Source organism: Cetorhinus maximus, chromosome 13, assembly GCF_964194155.1.
Source record: "Cetorhinus maximus chromosome 13, sCetMax3.hap1.1, whole genome shotgun sequence".
NCBI lineage: Eukaryota > Metazoa > Chordata > Chondrichthyes > Lamniformes > Cetorhinidae > Cetorhinus > Cetorhinus maximus.
Window position 1 is genome coordinate 73002783 of NC_135891.1, and position 14113 is coordinate 73016895.

The 14113-nt window shown below is 47.2% G+C and overlaps 1 protein-coding gene across 2 annotated transcripts in view; it reads left to right on the forward strand.

The window, feature by feature from the left end:
- The first annotated feature begins 1815 nt into the window (after positions 1-1815).
- The window catches only part of ndc80 (NDC80 kinetochore complex component), a 140787-nt gene continuing 128489 nt past the window's right edge, over positions 1816-14113 (forward strand). Inside the window, exons 1-3 of one of the 2 annotated variants that reach the window (XM_078555526.1) lie at positions 1816-1913; positions 2008-2100; positions 8505-8567. In XM_078555526.1, coding sequence (XP_078411652.1) covers positions 2015-2100; positions 8505-8567 — 149 coding nt within the window. In that variant the 5' untranslated portion in view covers positions 1816-1913; positions 2008-2014. Of the gene's footprint in view, positions 2101-8504; positions 8568-14113 lie in introns of both variants that reach the window. The other variant, XM_078555525.1, reaches the window with a different exon arrangement.

Below are 14113 nucleotides of genomic sequence, written 5' to 3' on the forward strand. Positions count from 1 at the left end.
GTAGGGAAGGGGGGGGTGCGAGGGGAGAGCAGGGCGGGCGGGCGCGAGGGGAGAGCAGGGCGGCGCGAGGGGAGAGCAGAGGGAGCGGGCGCGAGGGGAGAGCAGAGGGGGCGGGAGGGTAGAGAAGGGGGGGTCGCGTGCGGGTGGAGAAGGGTGGGGTCGCGTGCGGGTGGAGAAGGGTGGGGTCGCGTGCGGGTGGAGAAGGGGGGTGGGCGCGAGGAGAGAGAAGGGGGTGCGGGAGAGAGGGGGTGCATTAGGGTAGAAAAGGGGTTTCGGGGGCGGGCGTGAGGGTAGAGAAGAGTGGGTGTGAGGGTAGAGAAGGGGTCGGGCACATTGGGGTAGAGAAGGAGGCGGGGTAGAGAAGGGGAGCGGGTGTGAGGGGAGAGAGGCGGGGTGAGGGGGGAGGACAGAAGGGGGGCGGGTGTGAGGGTAGAGAAGGGGGGCGTGTGAGGGTAGAGAAGGGGGGGGCGTGTGAGGGTAGAGAAGGGGTCGGGCACATTGGGGTAGAGAAGGAGGCGGGGTAGAGAAGGGGAGCGGGTGTGAGGGGAGAGAGGCGGGGTGAGGGGGGAGGACAGAAGGGGGGCGGGTGTGAGGGTAGAGAAGGGGGGCGTGTGAGGGTAGAGAAGGGGGGGCGTGTGAGGGTAGAGAAGGGGGGGGGCGTGTGAGGGTAGAGAAGGGGGGGGGGCGTGTGAGGGTAGAGAAGGGGGGGGCGTGTGAGGGTAGAGAAGGGGGGGTCGTGTGAGGGTAGAGAGGGGGGCGCGTGTGAGGGTAGAGAAGGGGGGGCGTGTGAGGGTAGAGAAGGGGGCGGGTGCGAGGGGAGAGCAGGGCGGGCGGGTGCGAGGGGAGAGCAGGGCGGGTGCGAGGGGAGAGCAGAGGGGGCGGGCGCGAGGGGAGAGCAGAGGGGGCGGGCGCGAGGGGAGAGCAGAGGGGGCGGGCGCGAGGGGAGAGCAGAGGGGGCGGGCGCGAGGGGAGAGCAGAGGGGGCGGGCGCGAGGGGAGAGCAGAGGGGGCGGGCGCGAGGGGAGAGCAGAGGGGGCGGGCGCGAGGGGAGAGCAGAGGGGGCGGGCGCGAGGGGAGAGCAGAGGGGGCGGGCGCGAGGGGAGAGCAGAGGGGGCGGGCGCGAGGGGAGAGCAGAGGGGGCGGGCGCGAGGGGAGAGCGGAGGGGGCGGGCGCGAGGGGAGAGCGGAGGGGGCGGGCGCGAGGGGAGAGCAGAGGGGGCGGGCGCGAGGGGTAAGAAGGGGGGTGGGGGGAGGGAGGGAGGGGGCGCGCGAAGGGTGGTGGAGGGAGGGGCGCGCGAAGGGTGGTGGAGGGAGGGGGCGCGCGAGGGGTGGTGGAGGGAGGGGGCGCGCGAGGGGTGGTGGAGGGAGGGGGAGGGAGAGTGTGCACGAGAGGAGGGGGAGGGACAGTGTGTGTGCACGAGAGATGGTCTGTGCGTGCGCGAGAGACGGGGGAGCGAGCGGTGCGCGAGAGGGGGGATGGAGGGTGCGCGCGCGTTATAAAGGGGGAGGGAGCCGAGTGAGCAAGAGAGAGGGGGGTTCGAGGCGGCTTGAGGGTGGTGTTGGAGGGGGCTGCGCGCAAGAGGGGGGAGGGGGCGCGCACTCGTGATGAGAGCACTGGAGAGAGTGGGGTGCATGTACGCTTGAGAGGGAGAGAGCTCACGCACGCACCTAGGATGGGGAGAGCACGTGCGCCCGGGATAGGGAGGAGCGCCTGTGAGAGGAGGAAGTGCGTGTGTCGAGGGGAGGAGCTTGTGCGAGAGGAGGGGGATGCGAGCGAGATGGGGAGAGCGCATGCGCGAGAGAGAAACCCTGAAATCCTGTATTCAAAGAAGTATTGTTGCAATAAAGATCGTAATTTGACCGCACATGTTTTTCAGGTCACTCGTAACAGTGGAAGAATTGTCAGGAAGCAGTGGTATATATGTATATACCTGAAGTACCTTGTGTGGTTTGTGTACAGTTTAGTGCAGCAGCTGCATGAAAATTCTTTGTTATTTTTCAATTCAAAGCAGCAAAATGAACCACAATCCTAACAGTCACAGAGCATTGCAGCCTCACAGGGTTAGTGAGGCCACCAGATACGGGCTGATCACACCTCAAAGGTATGTGCAGCAACTTGCTTTTCTTTAGGGGTTCTTCCATACAAAATGAATTCTACAGTTTTACAGATGGAAATCACCAAACTTGGCAGAGAACATAAATAGGTGCACGAGTAGACCATTCAGTCCCTCTAGCCTGTTTCGCCATTCAATATTTTTTAATTCTTATGTGGGATGTGGGCATTGCTGGCAAGGCCAGTGTTTATTTCCCGAGAGCAGGTGGTGGTGAGCTGCCTGCTTGAACTGCTGCAGGCCTTGTGCTGTTAGGATTTCCAGGCGGTGGCATAGATGTTAAGTCGCTGGAGTAGTAATCCAGAGGCCCAGGCTAATCCTCTGGGAACATGGGTTTGAATTCCACCATGGCAGTTAATAGGGGCATTGAGTACAAGAGTAAGGAAGTCATGTTGAACTTGTATAACATACTAGTTAGGCCTCATTTGGAATACTGCATCCAGTTCAGGGTGCCATACTTGAGGAATTTGTGAAGACTTTGGAGAGAGTACAGAGGAGATTCACAAGAATGATTACAGGGATAAAGAACTGTAGCCAAGAGGATAGATTGGAGAGGTTGGGACTGTTTTCCTTGGAGATAAGGATGAGAGGAGACTTGATAAAGGTATTCAAGATCATGAGGGGTATGGATAGTGAGAACTAGCAAGAAACTGTTCCCCCTCAGGAGTATGTCAAGGACTAGAGGACACATTCAAAATAATGGGCAAAAGGAGTGGTGTGAGGAAAATTTTTTAACCCAGAGGGCAGTTGAAGTCTGGAAGGAACTTCCTGAGAGGGTGGTGGAGGCAGGTTCAATCGAGGTATTCCAATGCGAATTGGACTGCTCCCTGAAAAGATAAGAATGAGCAAGGTCACGGGGATAAGGCAGGGGAGCGGCATTAGGTGGAATGCTCTTTCAGTGAGCCAGTGCAGACTCAATGGGCCAAATGGTCACCTCCTGTACTGTAGAGATTCTGTGATTAATGTATATAAAAACACCAGTGGTGCTAGTACTGAGCTTTGGGAAACCCAACTGTAAACTTCCCCTCAGCCCTGAAAACGGCCATCCACAACTGTTTCTATTACTTAGCCAATTTTATCTCCATGTTGCTCCTGCCCATTGTTTGACTTCCAATTCCTATTTTTATATCTGCAAGCTTTCATATTTTATATTGTATACATTCAACCACATTTGCCCAATTTTAGAAGTCACACAATGGTAAAATGGAGAATCCGCTTTGTTGGGAATCACAGGCAGCTTGATTACCAGTTGGCTCAGAGGCAGTTTCTTGTTTATGGCAAAGCAATGATGACATTTCCATCGAGCTTCATACTTTGTATGAGTCATCACCATAGCTGTAACTCACCAGTGTGGAACCTTGCCGAGTGGTTTCAAAAGTGTCCCCTCCAGACCATGCAGAATTAGTTCTAGTTGGAGTGTGTCTTTGTCTTGTGCATGTATAGACCAGATTATTAAAATCATGATTTATCATGTTACCATCAGTTTTCAGTTAATCAGATCTAGGGGATAAAGTTAAAATGAGATAATAAGGGATAGAAATATTAAAACATTAAAATGTGTGGTATGTAGTTAATAAAAGTTAAATAAAGCATTTAAGTTTACCTCCCTATTATTGATGTCAGCATAAGGGCAGCAGGTGATTGGTGAGTATTTAAATCTTAAGTTTGTTTCTGTTAAGTCAATTAATTGTCTAATAAATAGATGGCAGAGCATCTCAATCCTGTGGAGTGCACTCCTGTGCCATTATGGGAACTCCAGAATGCTTCTCGCATCTTGGACGACCACATGCAGGAAGTGTCGTCAGCTGGGGAAGTGTCATCAAGCTGAGTCTGAGAAGCAGCTGAGCTTTGTGAATAGCACACATTTATAGAGGTGGTCAGCCTGCAGCTTAAGGATATGCAGGCAGCGAGAGAATAGGTGACCATCAGGCAGTCAAAAAAAGACAAGGCAGGTAGTGAAAGAGCTTTGGAGTGCATCTCGCTGTTCAGCTGGTATTCAGTTCCTAGTATTGGTGAGAGTGATGGTTCCTCTAAGAAATGCAGCCAGAGCATAGTCTGTGATTCCATGGCTGGCCCAGCTGTTCATAGTGGCAGGAGAAAGATTTGGAACACAGTAATGATAGGGGATTCTATAGTTAGGGGAGCAGGCAGGTGTTTCTGTGGCTGCAGATGTTAATCCAGGTACACTTCCTCTCTTGTGTCAGGTCAAGGATGTCACTGAGCACTCTGAATGGAGGAGGCGGGGGAAGCTGGTGGTCCATGTAGGTACAAATGACATTGGTAGAAATTAGAATGAAGTGCTGCAGGCAGATTTTAGGGGGCTAGGTAGGAGACAAGCAGGGCCTCGAAGCTAGTAATCTCCAGATTACTCCCAGTGTCACACGCTAGTGAGTGTAGAAGTAGATGAGTGCATGTCTGATGAGATGGTGCACGAGGTAGGACATTAGATTCCTGGGCCATTTGGACTGTTAAAGAAAGGAGGAGATGGCAGTATTGATTAAAAACAATATTGTCATGTTGGAGAGAGGATGGCCTGGAGTGGTCAAGGACAGAATCTATTTGCTTAGAACCAAGAAATACCTTTAGGCTGCTAGGTGTATTCTATAGGTTAATAATTATTGGAAAGGATATAGAAGAACAAATTTGCAAAGTAATTAGAGAAGTGCATAAACTATAGAGTAGTTATAATGGGACACTTTAATTATCTTTAGACTCTAATAGCAATGGTGTAAAGGACGAAGAGGGGCAAGAATTTCTGAATCTCGTTGAGGAGAATTTTCTTGATCAGTATTTTTTTGGCCAAATGAGGAAGGAGGCATTGTTGGATTATTTTGGGCATGAGGTGAATCAAGTGATCTGTTGTTAGCACGGAAGCATTTAGGGGACAATGACACCATGGAAAAGGACAAGGAACAATCCAGAGTGAAGGTATTTAATTGGGGGAGGTCCCAATTTCAGTGGCCCAGATAAATTGGGATCAAAGATTGGCAGGAAAAACTAATAGAATAATGAGCTGCCTTTAAAGAGGAGAGAATTCAGGTACAATTGAAGTACATTCCCACAAAGGGGGAATATAGGACAAGCAAAGTCAGAACTACTTGGATGACAAGAGAGAAAGTAAGGTGAAGCAGTAAAATGGTGCAAATGACTGATTCTCAATTGTATTGTCAACCTGAGATCTAACTGAATATAAAAAGTTCAGAGGTGAAGTGAAAAAAGAAATTGGAAGCAAAGAGTGTATAAGAAGAGATTGGCAGCTCATATGAAAGGGAATCCAAAAGTCTTCTATCGGCATGTTAATAGTAAGAGGAGAGGTGGAGCCAATTAGAGAGCAAAAAGGAGATTTATGGAGAGTCAGAGCATGGCTGAGATACTAAATAAGTATCCTTATTCAAAAAAGGTAGTAAGGATAAGCCCAGCAATTACAGACCAGTCAGTTTAACTTTGGTGGTGGGGGGGGGGCTTCTAGAAACAATTATTTGGGATAGAATTAATAGTCACATGGAAAAATGTGGGTTGGTTAGGAAAAACCAGCATGGGTTTCTTAAGGGAAAATCGTGTTTGGAGGGTTTTGAAGAGGTAACAGAGAGGGTTGATGAGGGGAATGCTGTTGATGTGGTGTACGTGGACTTCCAAAAGGCATTCAATACAGTGCTGTACAGCAGACTTGAGAAAAGTTATAGCTCATGGAATAAAAAGGACAGTAGCAACATGGATATAAAACAGTGAGTAATGGTTAATGTATATTTTTCGGGCTAGAGGAAGGTTTGTTGTGGAGTTCCCCAGGGGTTGTATTGAGACCGTTGCTTTTCCTGGTGATCTAGATCTTGGTGTGCAGGGATAATTTCAGAGTTTGCAGATGATAAAAAAACTTGGGAGAATTGTAAATTATGAGGAGGACAGTATAGAACTTCAAAAGGACATAGACAAGTTGGTGGAGTGGGCAGACAAGTGGCAGATGAAGTTCAATGCAGAGAAGTGTGAGGTGATTTATTTTTGTAGGAAGAGCTTGGAGAGAATATAAAATAAGGGGTACAACTATAAAGGGTGTGCAGGAGCAAGGGACCTGGGTCCTTTAGGGAAGGAAATCTGCTGTCCTTATCTGGTCTGGCCTACATGTATTCCAGACCCACAGCAAAGTGGTTGACTCTTAACTGCCCTCTGAACAAGGACAATTAAGGATGGGTAATAAATGCTCACCTAGATGGAGATGCCTGCATCCTATGAACAAATATTTTAAAAAATTTACCTGATTTGCAAAAGAAACAAATGCGATGTGAAAAAAAAACGTTTTCACACAGCGAGTGGTTCGGGTCTGGAATACATTGTCTGGAAATGTGGTTGGTGGAGGCAGGTTCAATCGAGGCATCCAAGGGGGCATTAGATGATTATTTAAATAAAAACAATGTTCAGGGTTACGGGGAAAAGTCAGGAGAGCAACTCTGAGTCATAATGCTCATTCGGAGAGCTGGTGCAGACACGATGGGCCAAAAGACTTCCTTCTGCACTGTAACAATTCTGTGATTACTTTAGATCTTTCTTTACCAAGGAAGAGGATGCTGTCACAGTGAAAGAGGAGGTAGTTGAGACCCTGGATGGGCTAAAAATTTATGGAAGAGGTATTAGGCTGACTATTTAAAAATTCATGTCATCAGGCCTGGATAGGATGTATCCGCATATACGAAGTGAAGTACCCTTCCAATCCTCTTAGATATAGGGCTGGTGCCAGGGGATTGGAGAGTTGCAAATGTTAAATATTTTTTCAAAAAAGGATCTAAGGCCAGTCAATTTAACCTCTTGGTGGTGGGAAAGCTTTTAGAAACGATAATCTGCAACAAAATTAAACGTTATGAATTTGTTAAGGGAAAATTGTGCTACACGAATTTGAATGTCAGCAAAGTTGAAACCCACAGAATAAAAGAGACCAAGGGTGCAAAGTTGGCTGAGTGCCAAAGAGTAGTGGGAAAGGATTGTTTTTCAAACTGGTGGAAGGGCTAAATGGGCTTCGCCAGGAGTTTGGTACTTGGACCACTGCTTCTCTTGATATACATTAATGACCTATACTTGGGTGTGTAGGACACAATTACAAAGTTTGCGGATAACACACAACTTACTGTGAAGAGGATAGTTTGAGAATAAACTTTGGATAATTAAGTGAAATTTGCAGGGCTACGGTAAAGGGCATTTACCTACTCTTGCCGAGAACCAGCACAGACATGACAGACTGAATTTTATGATTCTGTGCAGGGAAATAAAGCCCTACCCTGTACCGTTATCATTTAAACCTGTTTTATGTTTTTAATTTTTATACAATTGGATTTTTTTAATAAAAGCAAAATACAGTGGTTGCTGTGATCTGAAATAAAAACAAAGTGCTGGAATATCCAGCAGGTCTGCCAGCATCTGTGAAGAGAGTTGATGTTTAGAATCCAATATGAGACTCTTTGGAACTGATATGATAGGTGTTATGCTTTTGAGAAAGTGTGGGGAAGGATCCAGTGGAGCAAAAGGGAAGGCCAGAGGGTGGGGAAGATTAAATACCAAAGATGTCATGGAACAAAAGGCAAAGGGAGTGATAATGACACTAGTAAAGAAACAAAGCATTGGTCCAGAGTAGGTGTGCATAGCAGAATAAAGATCAGTTCTGCCTGAAAGCAAAAAATGATAAGCTATAGACTGGAAGATGGGCGGGGGGGGAATCAAAATGGAGGGCAGAGCTCATGGTCTGAAGTTGTACTCAATGTTTAGTCCAAAAGGCTTTAAAGAGCCTAATTGGAAGCTGTTCCCCCAGCTTGCGTTGGGCTTCACTAGAACATTATAGCAGGCCGAGGACAGAAATGTGAGCATGAGAGCAAGATCACCATTGAAATGGCAAGCGACAGGAAGGTTGGGGTCATGTTTGTGGACTGAGTAAATGTGTTCCACAAAGTGGTCACCCAGCCTGTGTTTAGTCTCCTCAATGTAAAGGAGACTGCCTTGTGGACAGCGATTCCAGTAAATTAAATTGGAAGAAATACAAGTAAGTCATTGCTTCACCTGAAAGAACTGTCTGGGCCTTGGGCAGTGAGGAGAAAAGAGGTAAAGGGGCAGGTATTACACTTTGTGCAATTGCATGGGAAGGGAATGATGTGTTGGTCAGTGATAGAGTCATTGACTAGGGTGTCACGGAGCGAATGGTCCCTTCGGAATGCTGACAAGGGAGAGAAGAGGAAGATGTGTTTGGTGGCATCTTACTGGAGGTGGCAGATGATCCTTTGAATATGGAAGCTGGTGGGGTGGAAAGTGAGGACAAGGGTTACACTTATTGTGGTTCCGGGAGGGAGGGGACATTGTTTTATGTTTGATTACTGATTGCATGAGATTTATCTTCTGCTAAACTTTGTCTCGTCTCTTAGTGTGTCACGCACACGGTTTGGTTCAGGAACCTCTGAGAGAAGAACCAGCTTCTTTGGAAGAAGGTAATGTCAGCATTTAACTTCCCCTGAGAATTTTTCCAAAATTGTGTTGTTCTATTTGATTTCTTGCTCTTTTCCCTAGCACCCCCCACATCCTCGCCCTTCAACAAATAGTTATCTAATTGACACGTGGAATTGTGATATAGTAACCACTACTGGGATGTGGTAGAGGGAGGGGCAGGATTGGAACATTCCGGAATATAGAATCTTCAGGCGAGACAGGGGAGGGGTAAAAGAGGAGGAGGCATTGCATTATTAATTGAGTCAGTTACAGCAGTAAGGAGAGATGATATCTTGGAGGGGGCTCGAATGAAGCTTTGTGTGTAGAGCTTAGGAATAAAAAAGGGGCAGCCACATTGTTAGGTGTTTATTATAGGCCCCGAGATAGTCAGCGGGAAATTGAGGAGCAAATATGTGCACAATTTGCAGAGGCGTGTAAAAACAATAACCATAGGGTAATTATATTAGGTGATTTCAACTATCCCAACATTAATTGGGATAGACATAGTGTTAAGGGCTTGGATGGAGTGGACGTCTTGAGATGTGTACAGGAGAACCTTTTAGGTCAATATGTAGAGGGTCCAGCAAGGAACGGTGCAGTGCCTAATTTTGGGGAATGAAGCCGGACAGGTGGATGAGATGGTGGTGGAGCATTTTAGTGATAGTGACCACAACATGGTACAATTTAAAAGCAAAATGCTGTGGATGCTGGAAATCTAGAACAAGAACAAAAACAAAAATACCTGGAAAAACTCAGCAGGCCTGACAGCATCTGCGGAGAGAGATACAGTTAACGTTTCGAGTCCAAATGACTCTTCATCAGAACTAAGGAAAAATAGAAAAGAGGTGAAATATAAGCTGGTTTAAGGGGAGGGGGTGGGACAGGTAGAGCTGGATAGAGGGCCAGTGATAGGAGGAGATTGCCAAAAGATGTCATAGACACAAGGACAAAGAGGTGTTGACGGAGGTAGCTTGTTATAGACAAAGAAATAGACAAGTTGCAAAAAAATGTTTTGGATGGGGGAGAGCGGATTTTAGTAAAATAAGGCAGGATCTGGCCAAGGTTGACTGGGAACAGCTACTTGTGGAGAAATCTACAGAGGAGCAGTGGGGGTTGTTCAAAAAGGAAATGGGGAGGGTACAGGCTCAACATGTTCCCTCTAGGGTGATGGGAAGGAGTAACAAGCCCAGAGAACTATGGATGACCAGGGATATTCAGGATACGATGAGAAAGAAAAGAGAGGCTTTTAGCAGGTACAAGGGGAGCAAATCAGCGAAGGCATTAGTGGAGTACGGAAAGTGCAGGATGGAGCTTAAGAAAGCAATTAGGAGAGCAAAGAGGGAATATGAGAAAGCTCTGGCTGGTAAAAGGGAAAATCCCAAGATATTCTATAAGTATATCAATGGGAAGAGGATAACCAGGGAAAGAGTAGGGCCCGTTAGGGACCAAGGAGGCAATCTATGGGTGGAGCAAGAGGACATCGGTAGAGTGAACGAATACTTCTCATCCATCTTCACCCAAGAGAATGAGGATGAAGGTATCGAACTCGGGGAGAGAGACTGAGGTTCTTGAGCAAATTGATATAGGGAGTGAAAAGGTATTGGAGGTGTTGGCAGGCTTAAAAATGGACAAATCTCCAGGTCCAGATGATTTGTGCCCAGATTGCTGAGGGAGGCAAGGGAGGAGATTGCAGGGGCTCTGACCCAAATTTTTAATTCCTCTCTGGCCACGGGGGAGATGCCAGGGGACTGGAGAACAGCTAATGTGGTTCCGCTATTTAGGAAGGGTTGTAGAGATAAGCCAGGGAACTACAGGCCAGTGAATCTTACGTTAGTGGTAGGGAAACTATTGGAGTAAATACTGAAGGAGAGAATCTACCTCCACTTGGAGAGGCAAGGTTTAATCAGGGATAGTCAGCATGGCTTTGTCAGAGGGAGGTCATGCCTAACAAATTTGATTGAATTTTTTGAGGAGGTGACTAGGTGTGTAGATGAGGGTAGTGCAGTTGGTGTAGTTTATATGGATTTCAGCAAAGCCTTTGACAAGGTCCCACATGGGAGACTAATAAAGAAGGCAAAGGCACATAGGATACAGGGTAATTTGATAAAGGTGGATTCAAAATTGGCTTAGTTGTAGGAGACAGAGGGTGATGACAGAAGGATGCATTAGGGACTGGAAGCCAGTGTCCAGTGGCTTACTGCAGGGATCTGTGCTGGGTTCCCTATTATTCGTCATTTATATAAACAACATAGATGACTATGTGGGGGGTAGGATTAGTAAGTTTGCGGATGACACAAAGATTGGCCGGGTGGTTAACAGTGAGGTTGAGTGTCTTGGGCTACAGGAAGATATAAACGGGATGGTCAAATGGGCAGATAAGTGACAGATGGAATTTAACCCTGAAAAGTGTGAAGTGTTATACTTTGGAAGGAGTAATTTGACGAGGAAGTATTCAATGAACGGCACGACACTAGGAAGTTCTGAGGAACAAAGGGACCTTGGCGTGTGTGTCCATAGATCTCTGAAGGCGGAAGGGCATGTTAGTGGAGTGGTGAAAAAGGCATATGGGACACTTGCCTTTATCAATCGAGGCATAGATTACAAAAGTAGGAAGGTCATGTTGTAATTGTATAGCACCTTGGTGAGGCCACAGCTGGAGTACTGTGTGCAGTTCTGGTCGCCACATTATAGGAAGGATGTAATTGCACTGGACGGGGTGCAGAGGAGATTCACCAGGATGTTGCCTGGGATGAAACATTTAAGTTATGAAGAGAGGTTGGATAGACTTGGGCTGTTTTCGTTGGAGCAGAGAAGACTGAGGGGCGACCTGATTGAGGTGTACAAGATTATGAGGGGCATGGACAGGGTAGATAGGGAGCAGCTATTCCCCTTAGTTGAAGGGTCAGTCACGAGGGGACATAAGTTCAAGGTGAGAGGCAGGAGGTTTAGGGGGATGAGGGGAAAAACTTTTTTACCTAGAGGGTGGTGACGGTCTGGAATGCGCTGCCTGGGAGGGTAGTGGAGACGGATTGCCTCACATCCTTTTAAAAGTACCTGGATGAGCACTTGGCACGTCATAACCTTCAAGGCTATGGGCCAAGTGCTGGTAAATGGGATTAGGTAGGTCAGGTGTTCCACATGTGTCAGTGCAGACTTGATGGGCCGAAGGGCCTCTTCTGCACTGAGAGATTCTGTAATTCAGAGGCATTGCAGGCATAGGCATGTTCTGTGTAATTCAATATAACCAACTACTGCATGATTATCAAGCATGGTTGGACTCCTAAATTATGTATAGATATGAAGTGAGTCATACCTCTTCAGAATCACAGGATTGTTGTTATTGTTATGGGTCTGTCGTGTCTGTGCCTGCTCTCTGAGCAACTTACCCACTGTTATTTTGCTGCCTTTTCCCTCTAACCCTGCACATTCTTACTTTTCAAAAAATTATCCAATTCCCTCTTGAATGCCTCAATTTAGCCTGCCTCCATCACACAATCAGGCAACGCATTCCAGATCTTAACCACTCGCTGTGTGAAAATGTTTCCTCTTGTGTCTCCATTGCTGCTTTTGCCAATTACCTTAGATCTCTGCCTGTAGTATAAAGGTGCTGACGTACCAAGGGTTTATGTGAGACTGGGAAAATAGTACCACCCACAGTATGATGTAGAGTGTTACATGATAGTGGACTGAGTAGTAGTTGTAGTCTGGCAGAAGCCAGCATGGAGATAGCCCTGACTAGGTACTATACCCTGGAGATGTCTATGGTTATGAGTTATTACTCTACGCTTAATGTTCAACCACGCAAGCCTCCAGACCTCTTCGTGAGGCAGAGAACAAGCAAGTGATTAGGATGGCAGATGGAATGTTGGCGTTCATTGGAAGAGTAATGTAATTTATTTTTCATTCATTCATGGGGTGTGGGCGTCGCTGGCTCAGTCAGCATTTATTACCCATCCCTAATTGCCCTTGAGAAGGTGGTGGCGAGCTGCCTTCTTCAACCGTTGCCATCCATGTGGTGTAGGTACACCCACAGTGCTGTTAGGGAGGGAGTTCCAGGAATTTGACCAAGCGACAGTGAATCTCCATTGATTGCAAAGTTGAAGGATCTAGCAAGGGTGAGCAAAAATTCAGTTCTGAGGTTGAACTAGCCTTTAAGAATCTGCAGGCCATTAATCAGTCAGAGCATTCCTTTCCTGTAATCACTGCAGCCAGCCCAGGTTCAGAGACGGTACCATTCCACGTGGCGGGTGAGCTCTGTCAATGATAACCCCTAGTATGGGTTCAGCAATGGTCATGCCATTGAATGTCATGGGACGACAGTTGGATTCTCTTTTGTTGGAGATGGTCATTGCCTGGCATTTGTGTGGTGTGAATGTTACTTGCCACTTGTCAGCTCAAGTCTGGCTATTGTCCTGGCCTTGCTGCATTTGGACTTGGACTGCTTCAGCATCTGAGGAGTCGCAAATGGTGCTGAGAATTGTGCAATCATCAGCGAGAATGCCCACTTCTGACCTTATGATGGAAGGAAGGTCATTGATGAAGCAGCTGAAGATGGTTGGGCCGAGGACACTATCCTGAGGAATTCCTGCAGTGATATGCTGGAACTGAGATGAGTGACCTGTAACCAGCACAACCTTTGGAGAGTTTTCCCCCTGATTCCCATTGACTCCAGTTTTGCCAGGGCTCCTTGATGCCATACTTGGTCAAATGCTGCCTTGATGTCAAGAGCAGCTGTTCTCACGTCACTCTTGGAGTTCAGCTCTTTTGTCCATGTTTGAACCAAGGCTGAAATGAGTTCAGGAGCTGAGTGGCCCTGATGGAACCCAAACTGGGTGTCAGTGGGCAGGTTATTGCTAAGCAAGTGCCGTTTGCCAGTACTGTTGCTTGATAGCATGAGACTTTAAAAGTAGAAAAGGAAAATTCTAAGAAACCGATTGATGGTCTAACGAGTGAATTGAACGAGTCAAAGGAGCAGTCAGTGACCATGGAAGGAAGATCCTGAAAGAAAGTGAATGCCCATGTGAAGTTGTTGAGCTTGTATAAGGATTCCGCGTATAAGCGATGATGTCTTCAGTCAGAATTCTTTTCCATTTGTCCCAATGTCGCCCTCACTCCATGTTCCTACCATCCAGTGAGCTCCACGCACTGGCCCACACCATAAGGTTACATTTTACTTACAAACAACAATACGAGGGACATTAAAATGCCTTTTCGCATAATTGAATTACAAGAGATATCAAAATGCCTTACAGCATTAGGATTAGGCTTCTCTTTTTCCTTTAGGACAAGAAAATACAAAACCAACCCAGATTTCCAGCATCCACAGTATTTTGCTTTTATCTAGCGTGCCCATGATACTGTTCCCCAGATGGCACTCATGACTCAGTGAGTGTGCCTGCTCGAGTCCCCTGATTTTACAGACATCAGTGGTCAGTTGGTGAGTTGACGTAGCCTTAAGATGTTTACCAGGAACCCAGGACAGTAACCTCTCTTTCACAATCCTCTGGAGGTTTTCCTGGACCTGTTCCACCGAGGAGGAACCATATGT